The 23628-nt window shown below is 39.7% G+C and overlaps 3 protein-coding genes across 6 annotated transcripts in view; 1 reads left to right on the top strand and 2 right to left on the bottom strand.

Moving 5' to 3' along the window:
* Positions 1-392: 392 nt before the first annotated feature.
* Positions 393-9813, top strand: LOC124306822 (uncharacterized). The gene is made up of 11 exons (XM_046767869.1): positions 393-517; positions 2550-2613; positions 2725-2827; positions 2968-3066; positions 3208-3382; positions 3532-3718; positions 3824-3912; positions 4625-4878; positions 5230-5385; positions 7225-7417; positions 7515-9813. The coding sequence occupies exons 1-11, from the start codon at positions 484-486 to the stop codon at positions 8816-8818; spliced, it is 2658 nt and encodes an 885-aa protein (XP_046623825.1). The 5' UTR covers positions 393-483; the 3' UTR covers positions 8819-9813.
* Positions 9814-10000: 187 nt separating this feature from the next.
* On the bottom strand, positions 10001-14383 carry LOC124306824 (glycylpeptide N-tetradecanoyltransferase 2). Of its 2 annotated transcripts, none has more exons than XM_046767875.1 (8): positions 14234-14383; positions 12679-12899; positions 12341-12551; positions 12150-12266; positions 11884-12054; positions 11628-11808; positions 11213-11476; positions 10001-11019 (listed from the first exon to the last, which is right to left on the bottom strand). In XM_046767875.1, the coding sequence occupies exons 1-8, from the start codon at positions 14308-14310 to the stop codon at positions 10861-10863; spliced, it is 1401 nt and encodes a 466-aa protein (XP_046623831.1). In that variant the 5' UTR covers positions 14311-14383; the 3' UTR covers positions 10001-10860. The 2 variants fall into 2 exon arrangements, with proteins under 2 accessions (XP_046623831.1, XP_046623830.1); XM_046767874.1 differs by having other exon boundaries at positions 12679-12920; positions 14234-14357.
* A 3111-nt stretch (positions 14384-17494) lies between these two features.
* Positions 17495-23628, bottom strand: part of LOC124307175 (ly6/PLAUR domain-containing protein 6B-like) — a 30474-nt gene continuing 24340 nt past the window's right edge. For all 3 annotated transcript variants that reach the window (XM_046768615.1, XM_046768614.1, XM_046768616.1), the window contains 3 exons: positions 19455-19553; positions 18374-18448; positions 17495-18303 (listed from right to left, as the gene is read on the bottom strand). In XM_046768615.1, coding sequence (XP_046624571.1) covers positions 18091-18303; positions 18374-18448; positions 19455-19553 — 387 coding nt within the window. In that variant the 3' untranslated portion in view covers positions 17495-18090. The remainder of the gene's footprint in view (positions 18304-18373; positions 18449-19454; positions 19554-23628) is intronic.

The raw sequence follows: 23628 nt of genomic DNA, 5'->3' as shown, positions 1-23628 counted from the left end.
TTTACCTATAGACTACATATTTACCTCGTCAACAAACTCGTCAATGAACTCTTGGACGTAGGGACTAAAATCATACAAAACGCTGTGATATTTGATGACGGAAATTACTCATTGGCTTTATCTGATTTCCACGATTGCAGCCGTGATACATGATATCATTGATTGATTGCAGCTTATGTAATATCTGTACCGATGAAAGCGCCGATAATTTAGTTTTTTCGGGGTAATCGGTCTTTATCGGAGTATTTGCAGAGTTTGGTCATCTAGTTATGAACCTTGGCGTAAGTCGTAGGTCAACAACCCTTCGCGACTTATTTTATGACAAACACACGCTGTGTTAAATAAATCGACCACCGGGGGCGTAGATCGCGCGGATCGCGCCAATGACGAACGGCCAACTTCAGGGTTGTGTTGGCACAGTTTTGTAGCAAGACGCACAGACTACCCTGGTGAGACCGAACTGATATTTGCAATATCAATAAAATGAGTCACAATAATTTACTACAGAGCTACACATGTGAGTTGATATTTTTCGTACCATTTGCCTGATCTCTAAGACCGTTCGATAATCCGGATCGCGAACCTGCTCTTCTAGTTACCATTGCTGCATTTATTTTTGTGAAATGAACTGCCAATATGGCGGTTTTCGTTTATTTACTATAACGAGGAAAATCGGAGTAGTGGGTATCTCTTGCTGGCTTGTTTACGATTGGGTTGATTAGTTTTGTTTAAAAAATGAATTTTGATCGTCGCGGTGCATTCATCCTGCCCTTGCGATCTGTATTTCTACGAACCGACAGCTAGGCCCTTACTATTCAATGTCGCGTTCATTCCCGATTCGTATCCCCGCCATGAGCAACAATGGCCAAAGGCGTAGGTCACGATCAACCTATGCACTAATGCCTACCGCATTAGTTTCTTTTCTCCAAAACCGGTCCGTCTTTCGTCGATTTTAAAACGACACGAAACCTCTTCGTGTCTGAATCAACTTCAGTAGGTTCGGTAACAGCAGCTTAGCATTTTTTTCAACTTGACGTAAGCACGCTTACGTGCACGGAAATATGATAGGAGAATGTCCCGATGTATAAATTGATAACTTGGTTCGGATGGATTTTCATTCGTAACTGGGTCCATTTTCTTAACACCTCTTGGATATTTTTAAATTTAATGGATTATCGCAGTAACTTATACTTGTTTGGAAGATGCTTTGTAATTTATTTAGTAGTTTTGTAACCCATTTGAAACAAACCGTCTCGGACATATGTCGTAGATTTTTTTATTCTCAATTACAGTTTTACCGTAAAAAGTACGGATCATCTAAATTAGACTAGAACTCTACGAACATCTGGAAGCAATTTATCTTTATAAACCATAATTGGTTTTTTTGAAAATGCCACGTTTGCTGTGTGCAACCAAACATTGAATATTTCAGGGCTGGCGGTTGGTCACTTTTTCACTGTTATTTCCTTATTTTAACTCTAAGTCACTTTTTGTGACTTTTTGCACGAAATGGTCACTCGAGTCACTTTTTCCTTCGCAATTGAGTTACATGCATAAAAAACTTGGTTGCGCAATTTTTTTCCCATAATGTATCCACTAGACAAAATTTTGTTTGTTGAGTAGACCGGCATTGCAGTATTTTTAGCAAGAAAATCAGCATCAGATTAACTTCGGTAAATCAATTGTGATCACATTTTTCATTAATTCTCTATCGAAATGTTTCACCCGAAGGGATAATACATTCATATTAAATTGCCAAATATCATGTGCTATGCAGTGGTACATTTTTGTATTGTGACCAAATACGTAAAAAACAAGGAAAACCCGTATATAGCGACATAATTGAAAAGAGGTCTACTTCTGATTAAATGAATAACATTGAGTTAGCATTTTTCGTTTATTTGCTGTGTAAATAATTAATTGTCCTTAGTCACTCTTAAGTAATTTTTTCGGTCTAAAACAATGCTTTTCTCACATTTAACACTGATATTTCAATTTTTGTAAACGTTTTACCAAATTTTCGCACATGACGTTGACGTAAATTTAAAAACGGTTACTCCTGGGCAAATTTTTGTGATCAGCAGTTGGTGGCTAATTGTAAGTGGGCCTGGATGGACTTGCGGCCATAAAAAACCGTGTTAGCGATTCGGCAGCTTTTTTAGCGGCGGGAGCTGTTTAACACGCAATCCCACAAGACCCACAGAACCCCATTAGAGTAACCGTTTTTAACAGTCTTCAGTCAACGATAAAATACACAAACATCGTGCGGAACTTCATAGAGTGATGGTTTTATCGTAATTGGAAATGAATAATAGAACAAAATAATTGCGAATGTTATGTATAAAAAAAAAAAAAACTGGTTTATAAGCAGCAGAAGTATTAACTGACTTTCTTTTTTATTTTTTTAGATAGCGAACGAAATTATCGAGGATTATTGATTCTGTAAATCCAAGACTCCGCAATTTATTATTAAGTTAATGAAAAATTCGACGCAATAATTTATTGAAAATATAATTCTTGATGATACATTTTCGTTCGGTCTGTTGCAGGGGAAGCTCCGTACGACGACCCTCAACAACAGTTTCCGCGTCAGGTTCAAGATGAAGTTATCAGGTGATTATTCCGTTTATCATATCTGTTGCTCAACAACGAGTTGAGCTGGTAGATTTCTCGGCGTTTATTTACGATTTTTGTTATGAAAAAAGATATTTCATATATTTTCAGCGTTTACGAAGTGTACGTTAAGGAGGAAACCGTCGGCCCTGATGGGCGTAGTGATATTTCGATGATGCCAGGCGAACCAGGATCCAGCAATCAACTCATGCAAGTAAGGGGACCAGATTTACAATGTTGATCACATTTTTGATATAGTATATCAGAAATAATAACCAAAATTCAGTTTAAACTACAAAATGAAAGAAATTGGAAAAATTGAAGATAAAAATCAAAATTTATTGACATGTTTAGGGAGATTGTTTGGACCTCGATGCAGCGATCGGATCCGAGGTGATAAACGTTGACGGATCGATAACGAAACTGCTGGCAAAAGACACGATAAAATACAAGGTACAACATAAGCTATCAACGATCAAGCGTTATATCGTTAGCAAATCGTATACTAAATTAGAATAATTAATAAACCTGTATCGAAAATAATAGTTTAAAAGCATTTCAAAAGGTTTCTAACCTTGCTATCTTATCATCAAGATTTTGGAGCAAAACGCTACTGAGGATAACAACGTCGTGATGTATTCTCACCCGATGAACGAGGTCCCATCCGCTCCGCGGCTCGTCGACAAGGACGACCCTCGATCGAGATTACATTTTGTCAAGTATCTCAAGAGAGACGGGAAAACCCTAAAAATCTGGGAATGTGGAATCTGTAAGTATACCAAAATCAATCGATATCGTTTATGCGCACATTGAATATTGGAGCAAATCGATAGGTGAATATCTATTTGTTACACCAACATACGTATCACGCGTAAAAAATAAGTTCAGACAAAACAATCAAACTTAATCGAAAAATAGGCTCCAAAGAATTTCGGCACCAGTACACCTTGATGCGACACTTGCCGACTCACACGGACGAGCGAAATTTTAAGTGCGAAGCTTGCGGCAAAGCGTTTAGGCAATTATCCACCCTGAGTCAACACCGTGCGATTCACAGCGATGCCCGTCCCTACGTTTGCGAGTTTTGCAAAAAGACGTTCAACAGGTGGTGGTCATTTAAATATACGCGTTGAACGCTAACGATTTATCGACAATTCTACGTAACGGAAATTCGTTCCTTTCTAATCCTTTTATTTCTTCAACGTTTTAGAGTATCCACCTTGATTTCCCACCGCAAGACTCACTCCGAACATAAACCCCATAAATGTCATTTGTGTGGAAAGGGTTTTCACCAAAAAGGTAATAATCCTATCTACCTGTACCATTTATCCATCCTATTATCCGATCTATCCATGAATATTACGAATTTCACGTTGAAATATTATGTAACATGAGAACCCCGGCTACAGTTGTTTATCATCGGACGCCTGGATGCAGATTGGTGACTATGTTCGTATTTTTTTTGAATTTTTGTATGAACGTGAAAAAAAATTATGGTCACTTCTGCAGTAAATTTGAATATACGAATAAAATAACACAATCGGTAGAGGTGATCAGGTTTCTCAGAAATGTGAAAAACGAAAGGGATGTATTTTTTATTTGATGAGCCAAAGTTTCAGACACTTTCGAGTAGAGAAAATGGTGAATTATTTGCCGAACAGTAATCAATAATGCAAAATAACTGATCGCTTTTCATAACTCAAAAAAATTTAAGAATTTAATTGAAACAAGTTGACGCAGCTAAAATTTAATTGAGCTACTGAAACATTATCTGCAATGCTCAGGCAAAAGAACTATAGAGAGTGGCAAAGAAAAAAAACATGCGAATCAATTTTGCAATAAAGAAAACTGAAGCTTTGATTGAGATCAATAATGAAACATAAGAGAAATGATATACACGTACTTTATGTATGTATTATGTATATTAGGTACCAACAGTTAATTATTTTGCGTCTTAACCCGCGATTATAAGAATCAATAATAGAATTCGGAATGCTTCGTCCCGTCTTAGGAAACTTGCGAAACCACGTTTTCACGCACACAAACGAGCGACCGTACAAATGCGAGATTTGCGGCAAGGGTTTCAATCAGATGTCGAACCTGATGTGCCACAAAGTAAAGGCTCACGCCCACGCGGAAAAAATGCCGTACGTATGCGGCATATGCGGCAAACAATTCCCCCGTCGATTTTCACTAAGATCCCACGAGGAGTACAAGCACGGGATAAAATATCGCCAGCAGAACGCTCCCGCTGTCCTACAGGACGCCGCCGGTTCTGAAGATGGTCAGAAAAAGTACGACATCTCTTTTATACCTTAAACCTTCTGAGAATTTGACTATCCGCAAGGTAGTTATCTCTACCGCGGACCGATTTCCAAACTGCTGTTTTTCTTCTAGCAAAACCGTAAGCCTTGTACCCATGCCGAACGGGGAACGTCAGGTGCAGATCATCGACGCAGTAGACGATAAAGAGAATTTAAAGCCCGTTGGTATATTTGTGCAAAATAATGCTTATATTTTCGATAGCTCTTGGCTTTTGTAGCTCGTACGCCGACGGCGAGCATAACTTACACGTAGCCGAATCCTTACATTTGTCTGTTTCTTTATTCGAAAAAGGATGGATTACACTCGGGCAGCCTGATTGTAGATAAAATTGATACGAAGGCGATGGAGAACGCTATCTCAGAAGGGCAAACGCCGTTTGCTCTCTTCAAACCAGCCAAAGGAATTCCGGTCCTCGTTAAAGTCGGGAGTGCCGCTAATTGCAAACAAGTAATTAAATAAACGTTGCCTCTTTCTCTACACGTTTCAAGTGTTGTGGTGCTCTTTATAACCAGTATTTGCAAGGTATCATCAGTCTACTTATTTCGTAGATGCTCGTAGTCTATGTCAAAAAACAACTTTTTGGTTTGATTCCATATACTTCAAGTATTTAACTGTAGCATAGTTTTTAGTATCGCTTACAACTAAAATGCCCAATTGTCAACTAGACGCTTAATACATAGTTTCAACAGCATTTTTATTGATAGACGTCTTTTAAGCTTACCTGGAATGTTTCTTGAGTTTTTGCCTTGCAAGAAGTCCTTAAACACGCACCCGTACCTATGAGGCTTACATCCCAATTCGCCGACTTTGAAACCTGTGTCGAGGTCAAAACTTGGACGGATCAATATTTCGAATGGCTGAGAATACCTACTAATCAGTGACACTTTCAAAAATCAAGATTTCAAACAATTTAACTTTCGTTATTTTATTTTCGCATGTTTGAAATTTCGATACATCGGCCATTCGCAATGTTGACCCTTCCAAGTTTTGACCCCCACCCTAAGCCCCACCGTTTTTAATTTGGTTCAAACTTCTTTAGGTGTTAGGAGCAGCTCAAATCACCTCCAGTTTTTTCCACTTTATTTTTTGCAAATGTCTCGGAATAATGATTCTGCAAAACTTCTCGTAAATCGTCTTTTTATGAATTTCTCAAACAATTCTCTTAAATCGTCATTTTTGATACGATCAGCTTATAAGATCAATCTCACCATGGGATAATTTTTCTTCTATTTTGATAGCATTTTGAACATTTAAAACATTTAAAACATTTCAAATGCTCCGAAAAATAAGAAACAAATAATTCTTTCATGGGCTAGCATGGTAGTTAACATAAATTGAATATTCAAGAATTATTGCGGAATTTTTGAGTCGTTGAAAATTTCCAATTATTCCGTAATAGTAGTGATATCGAATGATCGGAAAAAATGCAATTTCTGCAAATCTTATGAGGATCTTAAAAGTGGATGATATACCTATGAAAAGGTTCGAATATTCGTCACTCCAAAACTTTTTCGTGAAAAGGAGAGACAAAAGCTGGATGTGTTTTATAAGTGCTACCATCATTTGAAAAAGTTTCAACCGAGTTACAACTGGTGAGGTTTAGAACTCGAAAATTTGGCATGGCACACTCATTTTATGCTCTCATCCTTTCACGATGACCTTGACGCTATAAAAACTTACATCATTCATACCCATTGGAACTGTTCTCAGGAAACGGACTTGATCTCCATCACTTTCAAGGATTTCCACGGAATCGTACAATTCAGGTTTTAATAGCAAAAAGTCGTGAAACGGCGACATTTAAAGTGTTTAAATTTTTAAAATTTTATTTTTATAATCATTTCATCTGTTTTTTCGGAAAATACATGGATTTTATTTTAAATCGTTACATTTTAATTTGACTGTCTCGAAACGAACACCCTGATCAATGCTCACCCAAAAATCCTGGAATGCAACATTTCTTCGATTCTGTTCCTTGGAATAGAATGACTTCTGTTGAGTATCGTATTTTCAATTTGAAAAATACAGTAGCTGTGCAGATTCGTTAATTCTCTTTTATTTCGGCGTCGGAGATTACTCACACACTGCCGGTACTTCATTTCTACATGCATACATCATACCGATCCATGCTTAGCAGTAGAGAGTTAGAAACTTAGATCGTAATTTGTTCATCATGTTGCCAATAATACGTATCACCGTAGAAAATAGACATTAGAAATAGAAAAACGTAAGTTGCAAAAACAAAACCAAACAATGAAAATTGAAACAAGAAAAATCCACGCACAGATGCTGACACCGGCTACTGCTGAGGACTTGCGTATGGCTGGAAAAATGACCCTCAGCCCCACTTTAGCTGAACTCGACGGTATCAAAGCCGTGCAAATCAAAGTACCTGTCGTCGCCACCGTTACCCAACACATCGGGCCCGACGGCAGCTCCAGCTTCATCGTCGAGCCACCGGGACCCGGTCAGGAGCAAGGTACATGCGGAGAATTACGCGAATCCAGACGCGTAGAACATAATTGCTTTACTTCTCTTGATCATACAATATATCTTTGTTTCCTGGCCAACTGCAGAGAGTCTGATCGAGCCAATCGAGTCCGAATTCTCATGCATAGACCAGCGTGAGGTGCAGCGAAGCGAGGGCGTGGATAAAAATTCGCAAGAAGATTGCAACGATTTGCTGGAATTGGCAGCTCAGGGTGGAATTCAATTTGTGCGAGCGACGGAAGACGGACGTTACGAGGTGATGACGAACAGCGAGGCGCGTGATCTGATGGCTCAGAATTCCCACGACGTGACGATACTCGACGGCGAAGAGGCCGAGGCGTTATCGGTCGTGAACATGCGCGGCTGCAGCGCGAACAACCAGGGCATGGAAGTCGAGGATACGAGCGGCCAGATAACCGTCCTAAACGCCGGAGGCGGGTCGGGACGTCCTCTAAAAAGCGTCCCGATGGAGGGGATCGAGATCCTCGATGAAAAGGACATCGATATCGTGGGCGGTAAGAGTCTGCATCAGCTGGAGCCGGTCCGACCAACGAACGGAACGATCGTAACGTCGACGGTGTTCGATCAGGAGAAAATTTACGACTACAATAAAGATTTCTGTAGTCCCATTAACGGCCTCTCGGTTCAGCCGATTCTGGCTCTGCAGGACGACGCCCTGCAGACTGCAATGAACAAGACGGTCGGCCGAGATCTACAGACGGATTCAATGAACCCATTGATTCAGAGAAGCACGTCGATCCTCAGCAACAGCTTCACGAGCTTTAAACAGTCGAACAACTCCACAAGCGACCACAGCATCGCCGCCATTCTCTCGTCCAACGATCATGCGATCCCTAAAAGCCAGCTCATGGATGTCGCCTCGAAAGCACCGCGGTTCCCCGACTTTGAGAACGGTAATGATTTGCTTCTCAATACGGCGGCGATTATTAAACCGGAAGTGAAGATACTGGGCCCAAAGAATCACGGCAAGACGACTGCGCTCGGTCAGGAGAAGATTGTCCAGTTCGGTAAATCCGGGACTAATGAGGCGGTCAAGGTTCTTGGACACGGGGATGCTTACAAGGATTTCAACATGCTCGGCAGCTACAGCTATGATCAGTATCCGGGTTCGCAGTATACCTCTGTTTTGGCTCCCGATCAACGATTACAGAAAAAGGAAGTGAAGATACTTGGGCGGAAAAACGAACCTTCGTTAAACCATATGACGACAACAAGCGGTTTTGAGGTGAGCAAATGCCACGGGCAGGAGAGTGAGATTCAGGAAAATTTGCCAAATCCTGAAACGAGAGTCGATTCTAATGCCGAATCAGACAACGAGACTTACCTTTCTTTGCTAAGAATCAACACGTGGTTGAGAAAATCTTGTTAACACTTGGCGACGCGTTAGTACCTGACAAGACTTAGCAAATACCTACGTATACATTAATTAAAATATACCAATGAATTAGCGATACTGCGTAACGCAATCGCATAAATACATATATACACACAAACACATAGGCATGAATAAAAATGAAAATTGATGGTTAAAGGTGAGATCGAGTACCGAAACGGACCAAAGGTTCGTGCCGGAAACGATCGTGATCGAAGATTCCCCGCAGAGTACGAATAACAAGTCCACGGACTTTGTTCAAGTAAAAAGTCTCACAATTAGTTAAAGAAGGCTAAAAGAAAAAAAATTGTTTCTCAAGCCAATATTTTCCGTCCCTGAAACTTAGCTGCAGGCGATTCGCAGAACCGGTGGCAGAGATGACCAGATCGAAATTAATATGATAGAGAGTCCCAGCGAGACGCAGGCGAACGCCTTGAGCGATGATGTTGGTCATCGGCTTTTGGAACTCGGCGATGTCGATAGAGATGGTGCTAAATTTAAGGAGGTCACTTCGATATCCGAGTCAGATTTGGAACTGATAGAAAACTGCCGAGTCATCAGCTACGACAATCTTCCGGATTTGGATTGGTATCGAGTAGCACATTTTTAGTAGTTTTTCATTTATTCTTAATTTCGTTAAAGTTTAGCTGATCAATTTTGTCAATATAAATAATAAGATGTTGTAATACGTTATCTATAATGCTCTGCGGGAAACGTACGTTCGCTGCCGCCAACCACTCGTGCACACGTATATCCTAAGTCAAATTTTAAATTATATATTGATAAAAATGAAAATACGTATATGATGTATGCACGAATGAATTTAGACTAATAATTACACATTTTCTATGATGGTATTCTCGATGAAATTGCATAATTCTACTTGCACATAATGATAACTATTATTACCGTATTGATCAGAGTATTTTTCTTACTGACCCGCGCATAAGATGGGTCTGCGTATAAGACGTGGACAGTTTTTAGCTGTTAACGACAAAAAATCTCAAATTATATCCAGAACAATACGGTAATATGTATTGTATACGTACTGTATTTGAGACGTATGGAATAAAAATTTAAATTGATTAGTAAATAACTAGATAACTAGAATGTTTGAAATCTTTTAATTTTCATTTGGAGATTTCCAATTTCAAACCTGCAAATAAATTACGGTGATTCTTTGTTTAAAACGTTCTATTTATTTTGATTTTTCAATATATTTTTTAAAAATTATAATACGCCCACATTCCTAGGAACGATGAATTGTTACATTGTTGCATCATTTAGATTCCGGACGTATTAAATGACTGAGTTGAAACGATTGTACAATGACGTTTGGAAACATTAGGAATTATTCATCTCATTATTAATTTTTCTTATCAATCAAGATAATTATCTACATTGTCTAATACTCAAGTATATATTACAAGCGGCCAAACCTTACGCGTCATAAGGTGATCGAATGCCATCTCCACGATTGTTACTGCACGTATTGTATACATATACTAATTTATTATGGTTCGTTGAAAATTAGAAAACTAGATTTTTATTTCATCGTGACGATGATCATACATATATGTCATATGTAGACACGTAAATAGTATATACGAATCGGGATCGCTTTCTAGACATACACACACACATATATATATATATGTATATAATTATATATATATATATATATATATATATTTATTTATTATCGCAAGAAAATGATATTTTTCTTTAATATTTTTATAAATTACGCTTCAAAAAATTATTTTAAACTGTTGGTAAAAAATTGTTCATTCAAAAGCTAAGCCTGGCAAAGCTATTATCGGGTATGAACAAATTACGTAAGGAAAGATGAGGAAGGTCCAAAAAAAAAAATGGAAAAATTCCACCGTACGGTTTTATCTATAAACGGCACTCTTAATGTTTCTACAGGCATACGCCGACCACCTGCTGATTGTTGACCGACCGACGACGAATCTGGTGCTACACTTTACTTCGGTAACAAAGTATTTTATAGGCCTCCAAAATTTGACTCTCTTCTCTTTTTACTGCAGTACCAATCCAATTTTGCCTGGCGGCATACTTGGACAGCGCCAATTATACAAATAGTATTGTAAATTTCCATCACCAATACCGAATTTCAGAGGCTCCAAGAACTCTTTGTTGTCCATCAGGTCCAAAGCATTGAATACGTCGAAGCCAAGCTGTAGAAGAATACGTAAAATTTACTTGTCTTTATTTCTCAGGTGTGTTAACTAAGACTTCTTTCAAATGCTTATAGCGAATGAATCTGATCCTCACGAGAAACATCTTTTTGAATTTCTTCATTTAAACGACTAAAGATATGGTCTTAATGATCTTTTTGTGAACGGAGTTAAACGGTATAAAGAACCTTACATTGCGTGCGGAGATCAGGGCATCGGTTATCAATTCGAGCCACGGAGTGGCGCTGGATACGTTGTAAAAGCTGTAAGCGGCTTTCAGAATTTTGTGTGTTTGATGGTGCATCACTGTGCTGGGTAGCGTGTAGTAGCTGACCATGTCCGTAACTTTGCCGTCATTCTCGACAACGAAACTGTCGACGATACCGTTTTGCGGTAGAAACCAGTGTTGGAATTCTTCAAGTGAGAAAACCGGCGCCAAATCAAATTTCTCGAGGTACTGCAACGATCAATAACACGTACTGTCAGATTTTTTTCATCTAGCCAGAACTGATATCAAAAAAGTGAAGCAAACTGTAATATCAGATTACTATAGTGAGATTCGATTCTGTGGTCTTGAAAATTGAATCCACGTCCAGAATTCTACCTACACGTCCGAGAAGCTCATGGGCCTGTGTAACGTCAGTGTATAGCATTTTTCTGAACCCTGTGACCTTGGTAGTCTCGGGCAATTTGTACAGTTTCAGGGTACGTTGCATTGTCATGTTGCGCGATAAGTGCGAAAACTTCACTTCTATCAATTTCTTTGGGTTAAGAGACCGGTGCCAGTACCTGCAATTCAATCATTAGCCAGAATCACTAAATGTAAGAAAAAACTGTCAATTCCCTCTCTAGCTCGTCTATTACCTGCAAGTACTGACTGGTTTAGGTAAAACCACGCCGGCTGTATACACGGCTTGGAATATACCTTGGAGGTTGACCCTCCGTGTAATTTCGCGAATTAGTACAGGAGCTACTCGCTTCGACCTGAGCTTCTTGTGAACACACAAGAAGTTGATTTCCACCATTCGTTGGGAGCTGACATGAAAGCAGAGACAAATATTAATTGCCGATGCTTAAAACAACCGTAACCAGCGCTACGAGTTTACATTTGTAGTACCGAATGATCTTACTGATTGTAGACGCGAAGAGTGGCCGGGATTGCTGATATGAACCCAACGAGGCGTCCGCTTTTACTAACACGAACACCACAGTGCCACTCTTTCCGCCACCCGGGCGGCTGGAGTGCCCTGAAAATGGGAAATATTCAATTAAAACGAAGTCACAGAAGACCGTCTGCACTCAGCGTCGAAATAATACTAACCATTTGATGAAATTTGGCGGGTAATCGAACCTAAACATAGCGTCGTCATCCTCGACGTAGTTTTCCGATAGTAGGGAGTACAATTCGGCCAAAACCAAGGGATCGTCAAGGGCCAGTGTGTCCCACTGAAAACCAGCGGGTAACGAGTAGGGTTTCGCTCTGATGTCGGCCTTGTCGGCCTCGATTGGCTCGTTGCATACGATCTTCTCGTCTGAAAATAAGAAACGTACAATATACAAATCACCGCTGATTTTTACCAACAATTTGTCACATTTTCCTTACGAATACGTGTTTTCGTCTACGAAAAAGTAGAAGTGAAGAAATTTGTTATCACGTACCCATTTTCGGGACGGGTTGAGTGCTCCAGAACTGATAGGGCTTCTGAAGAGCCTCCTCCTGGGTTTTGGCCGGTTTCTGCTGCATATTAAAGACCTCCATGGCCATCTGAATGTCCTTTATCGAGATGTTGCAACCCCCCGGCATTTCTGATTCTTCCGTTTCCCCGGCGTTGTTCTGTCCCACCTTTTCCGGCGCGTTTGCAGCTTGCATGTTCTTCTTTCTACGATTTCGTCTTTTCGAGCTAGTTTCATCATTGTTTTTTGTGCAAACCAAATTATCATTACGTTAGTCCCGCCACCGCTAGCGATCCCCTCGCTTTCTATGTTGTTATGCATCACACACTACGATTCATTGCAAGGTATCTACGACAGAATAAATGCCAGAGTGCTGCTACGATACGTAATATCGTGCGATACGGTCCCAAATTTGACGGTCAATTTGCAGATAGGCATAGACAATGTACATACATACGTACAACTGCCGTAACATAACCCGCGATATGGAAGAATTATCCTTATTCCTATTTGCCGCCGCGCCGCAAGATGAGACGGTGCTGTATTGAGTGGCAAATTATTTGATTACATCGAGTTTCCCGGCTCTCTATCTTTCGGGCACCGTCGCCGTTTTCGCCAAATGAAATTCGCTCTGGGATGGTAAGTACGGAAAAATAGGGCCGTATATAAGCCCACGGAATTCAGAAGGGTCGCGGAATTACTATTCAAGACCGCGATTAGGCGTCGGCGAGCTACTCATGCCATAATAGAAAGAAAGCGGAAGTCAGTGACGAAGTCGAAAAATCTGCAGCGGATTCCAATGAATTTAAATCTCTTACGTTCAAGTTTTCCTACGATTACGATAGCTTTTGTCGCGATTATTTTAATTCGTTCACGTTAACGCGTCTACAGCAGCACTCTCTCGGAACGAACGTAAGTTGGTGACATTGAGAAGTTGAATGCAAGAATTGGAATTACGTGACAAAACACAGGACACGAAAAGATGAATGTAAACCGGGGTCCTCGGAAAACTACGATGCAGGTAATCTTTACAAGCAGTGTGGAAAGCGACTATAATCATAAGCGGCGGAGCAGCGATGGGCGTTGAAAATCAATCGTTTCCCGGTGACGTTGAATAACTGATAACGCCGAATGCCGAAGCGAACACGGTGTGAAGGATAAATGATAGGAAATAGGAATTAAGCACGGATAGAATCGCTAGCGGCCCATATTTGCCGCTGTCAAAACGAGGATGGGCGGTCTGCCGACAAACCGAGGGTTAAACGAAGTCCGTTCAGGTATATTCGGCATTTACAAAGAGGCGACTGGGGGGCAAATAGTCAGCGGAGTGTCATCGTCGATCAGGGCGTCGTTGGTGGCCACGAGAAACAAGGAAGAATCAAATGTGTCCGTCATGTGGCTGCGAGGCATGCAGGCGTGCAGGAAGGGGCCGGTCTGGCCTTGCAGCGTCAATATGTGACAGTGAAAGCGGGCTGACGATTAAGCGTTAAATGAGATTGAGTTCGGGGATTTATTCGACTCCCAAACGAGCGTCACTTACCTCTTAGACTTGGCATCCTTGTCGAGAACATCCTCTTTTTTACCCTTCGGTTCTACAACCTGACTTTTATCCTCCATTTTAACATAGATCACAGAATCGACCACTGCGCAAGACTGAGGAATTAATCTCCCGACTCTAGCGCCACTGCTCGGCAATTTCTCCGACCTTCCGCTCACCGTCGCATCGCTAGAATTTTATCTTTGCCTTACTCTACGGTGGTGCTTTCGAGAGTGCGATTCGCTTACCGTGACGCATGACGCAGGGTCCGCGTTGTCGCGAGTACTAGTTGTCGCCGCTAGATGTCGGGACGAGCGGTGCCATAGATTGAAGTCACGGAGTAGAATACTCTGTGATTGAAGTTGTAGTTTAGTGTTTGAAACAAATGAATGTTGTTGATTAGAACGTTGCATCATATGCGGCTTCGCGGTGATTGAGAAACTAAAATTGGACCTGGTAAGTAACTATTTTCCATCTTATAAATATGTTTTTCCCATTTTCTTGGCTGCATTGGGATATTTTGCAATGAGATAATCGGAAAGGTGATTCTTGTCGCTTTCGATTGATATACATACATATTTATGATACTTGAATGACGGGTCAGCAAGATATGCAGATTTTTGATAATTTCGCGACATTATGCCTTATTTCGACTTTACCGTAGTCTTCTGAATCCGAGTCAAGTGATTTTTTGGGGATTTAAGAAGCGTGAGTCGAAGTTTTTATCGTTTTCGAGGTGCCTTGTGTCTAGGTCGACTGTTTCGTGGTTTCCCAGAAAAAATACAACGAAGAAAAGTATTATTGCTTTAAAATGTACACATTGAAAACCCCGTGTTTCTCACATCAAAACGAAAGCAAGCAAACGAAGGTGCAAAAACAAATTATTCATAATTTGTTACCCGTTTTCATCATTTAACACACTTGGGACAACTCGGCAATTTTTTTTTTGACAACTGTAAAAACCCTATTCAGACTTGCTTTGGAACAGCCACGAATTTTCTGCAGGTGCGTAAAGGATGCATCTACAGTGCCCCGTATCTGAATTGAATCAAATTTTATTTTAAAAAATTCTAAAAATCAGAGAGTGGAAAGTGTAACAACTAGCCACCGTCTTCTCTAACATTTCATTTGCTTTCGGACCGGTTTTGAATTTGTCAACTTCCAGCTCTGACGTTCTCAGATTACCAAATAAAAGCAGAAACGAACAATCAAGTTTCAATTGAAATCTCAGACAGCCTAGATCATCTGCTGGATCGAGTTTGGAAATAAATTAATAGATACCCATAATTATTTATTCCGTGGGTCACTTGTTTGTGGGTTCATGACTAGATAATATACAGAAGTGTTCGATCGGACTGTAAGACTCAGTGAAACGAAACAAAATGATCTATTTTTTGCCAGACTGTACGAAAGGACTAGGGTTATTAATTCGCGGCGTATGTTTTTTTTTTTTTTATTAGTCATGTCCGTTCTTGCACAACCCCTTAACGGATGCACCGATTTGGATGATTGTTTTTTATCTGAATGCGCTTGCTCCCTTAGTGGTCCCGTTAAAATTTAAAAATGATACTGGTATTGCTAATGGTTAATGTTACTGTTATTTTCAATAATTTCATGTCTATTACGCATAATAGCAGATTCACCGAATTTTTATTCTAATCTGAAAGCTTGTGCTCTGCTGCTAGCCAGATGATATTTTCAGAATGGTACTAGTGCATTTATAGCCAGTTCTAGAAAAGCTCAATTCGCATTCCATCATAGCCGCATCTTTTTTTTTTGCCGATATTGAAATATATATCTACAGGTATATAGCCAAAAAAAAAGAAACTTAAAAGTGTCAAATAAAAAAATTATCGACAGCAAAATATGACTAACTTCAAAGTAATTAAACAATATGGCTATGCTCTGAAACGAGGAAAAGAATTTTTTTCAATCATAATTTGATGAATCAAATTGAACTTTTTGTAGTCGGCGATAAATTTCAATTACACAAAACTACCGTCAATTATTATTCCGAAGCAAATACAATTCTTATCCAATATCGTCTCTCATGTGTAAGAAATATGTGGTTTGTAATAAACGCATGCCGGTTTATATGATTGCGCTACTTTCCTATAGGGGTGGTAAGAAGGGAGCGTTTTGCAAGCGCGTTTTAGCAGCATAGGAGACGGCGTTCCCACAATCAAAGTTGCGTTATCTACCGTATTACTTATCTAAAAGTGGTAGTTTTCAAGCCTTACAAGGTTTGTATCAAAGTTTGTACTCAAAATTGCATTACATTATTAATTAAACTTTGTCGCCGCCAGCAAAAATTTTAATCTGAATCATCAAATCATGGGTAAAATTTTTTTTTTACTCTTTACAGCAGAGATATTATTTAATTGATTTAAAGTCGGTCATATTATTTTTATCAAAAAAATTTTTTCTTTATTTCTGAAAGAAAATTAACATCAATTGTATATCAAGAATGTCGTTCAGGTCGATCGTTTTTGTTTACTATTTCGTGGGATGTGAAATGAGTGCAGTTCGCTCACCACGATCTTGTTTCTAATTTGGTTTACATTGATTATATATCTCGCGATTCTTCGCGATGTAAACATAAACAATTCGAGAACACACCTGTCGACGGAGCTTCCCAAGAATTCGACAGTTGAGGGGGACAAAATTTTTCAGGAAATTTTTTAATTACGGGTATACGTTGCACGGTGTGAGTCAACCTTCGTAAAAGAGCCGCTGTGCGGTACTTTTCGGCAATAATCAGACCCCAAGAAAAATGTGAAAAAAAACACGATCCCCTTTTACCGTTCGACGATGCAGATTTTACAGAACGGCGATTGCCATGTTTGAATATTGATTGCAATTGCAAATTAGTTGATTTTTTCATTATTTTTTGTTGTTAGAAAGAGAAAACCATTTTCTTCAAACTTAGATCAAGCTCTGTTGCAAATGCCATTTTATTACGTTTAAATCGTTGAATGTCAAAAAGAAAATGTACTTCATAGCTCCGATCGGGAGAACATTGTTGAAAAATCAAGGCGATAGTAATATTAATAGTACCTAATTCGGGAAATTTATGTATATCGTAATCTCCCCGATTTGAATACATTTTCTCGCGTTACGGCTGCATAACCTTGCACGATGTAACTTACACCTATCGTTAACGGAAAATAGGTAATAGCTGGTACTAGCTTAGCTGAAAATTAACTGTTGAGTTTATCGCCGACTGAGTCGCAGAACATCGTGGCACACGTACAGTGAAAGGCGTTACAAGTATAATCTGTTTTATTTTATTACCAACAGTTTTACATTATGCGGTAACAATTTTAATATGTCTATATCTTTATAATATAATATATCATGTATAATAGCAATGAAATTTTTTTTTTAGTAGGCGAGTCAATGGTATAATAATTAGCATTAGGTACATTTCTTTTTAATTGTTAATAATTTGAATTCTTTTCCCTGTCATTCTACATTTTCGTCGAAAGAATTATCTGCATGTTTCTCTCTCTTATCTGGCTCTCTCTCTCTCTCTAACTTTCGTCTATTTATCTTTCCATCGCATCGATGCCGCTCGTTTATAATTCTTGTAGACATTCATTGATTCGGCGTTCTTCCAAGATATAGAATTATTATTATAATTATCATTATTACTATTATTATTATTATTATTATTATTCTTATTTTTATTATTATAATAATATTCTTTCAATCGATTAAGGTAACCTTGATTCGCATAGTGTAACTTAATTACTTTTTGAAACGGCATTAGAAATCGTTATATTTATAATATAATATAGTTGTCAATCTTCTTTAATTTGTTCACGGTTGAATTGATTTAATTACATTCGTCTTCCGTTTCATGAGTGATATGCATATAGAAGTGACGCGGCCACGAGATACACAGGACTGCACGAGGGTACGCCGCTTCCTGTTTTACCGTTGGCGCTATTCCGTGGCGGTTTACGTTTAGGTTTCGATTTCGTACGTCTCTTCCTTGAGAAAATAGCATTTGTTGCGTTCGTTGGCGACTCGACGTTGCAGTAGCTAACATCGCAGCAGCTAATACATATCTGGAACGAAATAACCGAATTTATTGATCGATCGATTAGTCGATTTTTGGACAAATTCGCTATTTCGTACCTTCTGGGTGTCGATCGGTACGCATCCCACCGATGCTGGGCCGCACTCGTCGCTCGTTGCACAGCTCTTGCTCACCTTTAAAACAAATTTGGCATCACGTCAATTTCGTAATTTCGTAACGATTTTCGTACGTATCAAAAAATCACTGTGCGTGATGCATAGCGCAAACATGTCGAGAGGAAGGCATGATGCTGAGAACTTAGTGCTGAAAAGATGGAAAATGCTGAAACCTTGTGCCTTAATTATTCTCAATGCAAGAATAACCTCCTCAAAAGTTTTTGGGATCAATGATTACGGGTCCGATCTTCGTATGACTAAAGTTCAAAACAGCGGAAACAGTTCGTCGGGCAAAAAGTGGGGAAATTTCCAAAATTCATAGGAGAATGGGTTTCACAAGTTAAGTCTTGCGTTTTATGCGATCATCAAAACTTGTATGGCTCGCCGTGTGTGCGTGAAAAAAAATGACTTTGCAATTCCGAGATGAAACCTGATAAGTTCAATGTAGAGTAAAATGGAATCCGAAAAAAAAAAATACTGTGACAAAAATTGGTTTGAAAGCGTTTTTTGAGCAGTTTTGAAGAATCTCTCCTGCAAGTGATAATCTTGGAATGAAGAATTAATTTGGGTATACTGAAAAATGTCCGCTTCTGTCTAATTGTAATTTACTCCTGTTTCTCAATCTACGTTGATCTATTATTTACAAATAATTTGAGTCGCGGAGCTCAAGTTCATGTGATCAGCGACTCCCTAATCAAAGCTCTACAACATCTGTAATGACTGATTAAAATCTTCCGATTCAATAGGAGCTCTTTTTTCCGAACTATTCAAAATTCAAAAGCAGACTGAAACTCAGAACGAAGTTTAAATTTCTCATATAAACTGTCATTAGCGAAAGTAAAATTTTCTGAAAATTACGAGACTTTGTACAAAAAAAGATAATGTAATAGATTAATTCGAAAACCGTCAAACTGTTCGGAGGCTGGGGGACCTCAGTGTGCTAGTAATGATCAAAAGATAAAGTATGCCAAAACTCAGCAACTCGACGGTTATAGTTCCGGAAAAACCGATAAATTCTCCTCACCAGTACGCTGTTTCCACGACTGTCGAGAACGTGCAAAGATCGGCAAAAATCCCGGCCCGCCGTTGGGCACGGAGTGTCTATCGCCCATTCGTTGCACATCTGTAAAATAAGAGAAGGAAAAAATTTATGAAAATAGAATCGTCAAAGAAGCTTTCACCCCCCCCCCCCCCCTCCCTCGTCTCTCTGTTTTTCTCTTATTTCCTCTTCCTCGTTTGGTCCTCTCTAAAGATAGCAGAAGCTAGGGAATCGATTCCTGATTACCAGGCAGATGCACAGACTTTAAATTCTTTTTACAGCACACAAAGCATGTTCTCTACGTATCCGTATAATGCATCAAAAGAGTTCGTTGTTCCTTTGGAGTGTATGAAACGTCGTACATATACATAAGTATGGTGTCTCCGAGTAAACAACCCAGTTTTTTGGGTTGCCTACCACTGAGGAGAACAAATATCGGTACGAGTTACCGGCAGGTAGCGCGATATAAAATTTTCTCAAGTAAGCTGGAACCCACCGTGTTGCCAAGTTGTGTGGATTTGGCCAAACAGTTGTTTCGTTGTTTATGACCTACGACAAAGGGTTCAGTGATCGAACTCCAGAGCCACGTTAAAGTGATCGTATGACTTGACTTTACCAAAGTGATAATGACTTGGTAGTCTGTTTTACCGATATTTGTTCTCCTCGGTGGTAGGCAACCCAACATAACCCGACGTTTCCTCGGAAACACCCTGTATTATGTATAGGTTTCAGGGATCCTAACTGGCCACAATACCTGTAATCGTGCCGAGAAGATGAGGATATTTAGACGTATGCGAGTTGTATGTATTGTACGATATATTTACCGGTAATGACACGCGTGTACGAATATATTTCGATGCTGTTCCAAGGCCCAGTGTGTATGACGGTTTCTTCAAAAATTGTTCCCCTTTACGCTAGTACGTATACCTTTACATACAGACATACTACGCACATATATTGTGTGTGTGTGTGTGTGTGTGTGTGTGTGTGTATAGAGCTACGTGAGACAAGCGTATAAGGTATACGTGATGTAATATCGCAGCGTTGTACCACCCTTTTCAAGGACAATACAACCGCTGAGCTTTTCCTTCTTGTTGTTCTTTTCCCTCGCATTGTTCGCAGTCCTTTATTTTCGTTTCCCTACACTCTTTTGTTTCTCTTTTTATGTTTATTGTTTGTTTTTGTTATTTCCTTATCATAACAACCGAAAAATGTACTACATGTACATATTACACGCGCGTGGGATCGAGAAAGTTTTCATTACGCGCATAACTGCAATCATCAATAATATCTTTATTATTTGGAAAATCCTCTGTTTTCATAATATTCGAATCGCATGATCTCACGATGTTGCATTTAACTTTTCCGCTGATCGTCTGAGTTAATCCCAAGTTGAGGAAAAACGCATGTTCACCGTCGTGATATTTTGCACGGAATTTTCCATAGCTTGCTTCTGGTTTAAAATACACAGATTTCAGTAAGCTTCTAACAAGGGAATTAGTTAATTCAATTTATTCAATCATTCCACTCAGTCTCAGTTTGTATCAGCGTGAATTCATTTCAATATTATATACCTTAATCTCTGAAAAATATTTGTGTACTGCTGGACGATCGGAATTTAAATTTGTTGCCAATAATTGATCCATAAATTACACTGCTTGTGGAGAACAGGCGTTACTTTGTCTCTTTTGCAATAATACGGGCCATTGAAACTTTGGGATTCTTGTATGTGTTGCTGCCTCTAACGAGAAGAAGACAAAGAACTGCAATCAGGTGAAAAAGCGCCCGGAGCTGAGCTTGAAATTGCGCGGTGTACGCTTCACCGATGGTGGAAAATCAATTTCAATCTACATTGTACACCTCAGCACGCGGCATAATTTCGCGTTAATGGATAATACGGAGTCTGTGTTTCGCGTGCTCGTGTTACGTACATTATAAAAAACTCGCCACGTGCGGTAATCTGAACTCTCGCGGTTCGAAGTTACCGCGTCTTCTTCGCCAATCAATCCTTACGATCGTGTTATAGCCTTGAGGCATCGCTGAGTTGTAACGAGATAATTGCAATCGGAAGGAATTAAAACGACTTGTTTACTGTATTTGCAAGAATGTTTGCACGAAAATTACGTATAGCGGCATGGAGTTAGTTTTAAGTAGCGTTGATATAAATCAATCGATGCGTTATACGAATTGTGATGCACAAAAATCGACCTAATTCGTCATAATACTCCGACTCTGCAGAGAATAAAAATGGATAACACTATGAAGTCGCTTGAAACATTTGGCTACCTGTGTTCCGAACCGAAATGGAAATAACTTATAAATTTCAATTGTATATCGTTAAGGTATAAATATCGTAGTAAATAAAGATACAGGGCAACGGGTCGTAAGTTTAGTTCGATTGTATCAAATGGTCATGGTTTTTCAAACGTCTGGTGTTTGACACAAGTATATTCATGTTACATAAAACGACTGGACCATTGTATTTCGAACAGTGAAGGAATAACATTCGAAACAACAATCGTGGTCTCCGTTCTTCCGAACCCTTTTCCTTTCCATTGCTCAATTTTTCCGGCAAAAATCAAACGAATACGCCGTACTTTATTCTTGGCAGCATCCGAAGCATCCAAAGTGCAGGATGCAAATCTGGGTGCAATGCTGCCTGGAATGCATGCATTTATTATAAATTGCGCCCCGCGGTTACAGCACTTCGAACTGGATGGATGTAAAAGACTTCCCTCGGTAGCTCATGCCGTGCAACGAGACTTAATACGGTTACAATAGTATTCCACCCCCGTCCCTGACATCGCGCAGCTCCAGGTCGCTCCCAGGTCAACCCCGGCCCCCAGGTCGCTTCCAACTCCGCGGCTCCGCGTCCAACCCTCTTACGTTCTCCTATTGATTAAAACAGCAGAACGCGGAACGTCACTTCCGGCTGGGGGGATAGTTTGGCCGCAAGATAGACGATATTACGGAAACACACGCGCATTTACATATACGCAAATCTGACGTATATCATTGCGGTAATCTCATTCATTTTTCATTTTTCATTTTTCTCTTTTGCACAGCATCCTCGATGTATTTGTCTGCCGTGTAAAAATTCCGAACTTTGAACGAAGGATCTACCACCGCACGCGTATCTGATTTTATCGTTAGAAAAGGAAATTCGTTCCCCAACCGATTTTCTACAACAAGTACATTAATTATACTTCGAATCATCTCCGTGGAACGATCAATGTTCTAACCATGCACGTGCACACGTATCGTGATTTTGGCTAAGGTAATGAATATAATTTCCAATCGACGACGTGTTTTTCGTAGCAATTTATTGGGTATTCCAAGTTCTTTTTTCGTCACTTCTAACTCACGGTGAGTAGCCGGGACTTTCTTCACTTTTTCTCAGATACTTGAAATCGTATCGCAGAGAAGCCGCACGTTGTAAAGTTGGAGCTCTAAAATTTGAGAATTCCAAGTCCAATCCATCGAAATTCGTCGTTTCAAAACTACCGTTTCTTTTGTTCAATACTTTTGTTGGGAATTTGCTATACGAACGGTATAAAGAATTATTCAGGGTGTCGAGGACTTGGTCACGCCGCTCTAAGTTCGTGGAAAAATTTCTTCACCCGGGTGCCGAGAGAATGGAACTTCGGTCATTTGATAAGATTGATCGTTCCTTTTAGGCTGAATTTTGACTACCCCTCAATAATACATTGAGAAACTCGAACGCGTATCTTGCAGTGGGGTTGAAATGGGAATTACAGTTTGCAGAGGTGGTTCGATCGAGAAGCCCTTGGCCTCTGCAGGGCTTTAGGGACCGGGTTTTGTTTTCTTTCTCATCCCCGGCAAAAGCGCTGCGGTGCAGGAAGCTTTTTTGAGAGGAGATTTAAAAAAAGAAAAGAAAAAAACGCCCATCGACCGCTTTTAGGTTATATTTTCTCAATCTTTCCACCGTCCCGCGGCAGCAGCTTCGGTTACAAAAGGCTTATTAGGTAATATCGTCATTATCTCTAGTGATTATTATATCTATGTATATGCGATGCGTGCAGGTGTCATTTTTTATCCCCCTGCAGCATCTATCGTGAGAAGGGTCCACCGGGAACCCTTTTCAATATGAATAACATTTTGTCACGAAAAAAGGAAGTGTGTCCTCAGATCCGCGCTC

The sequence above is a fragment of the Neodiprion virginianus genome, chromosome 6 (genome assembly GCF_021901495.1).
Source record: "Neodiprion virginianus isolate iyNeoVirg1 chromosome 6, iyNeoVirg1.1, whole genome shotgun sequence".
NCBI classification, from domain to species: domain Eukaryota; kingdom Metazoa; phylum Arthropoda; class Insecta; order Hymenoptera; family Diprionidae; genus Neodiprion; species Neodiprion virginianus.
The sequence above is the reverse complement of the archived record's forward strand: the minus strand, read 5'-3'. Positions and strand labels throughout refer to the sequence as shown.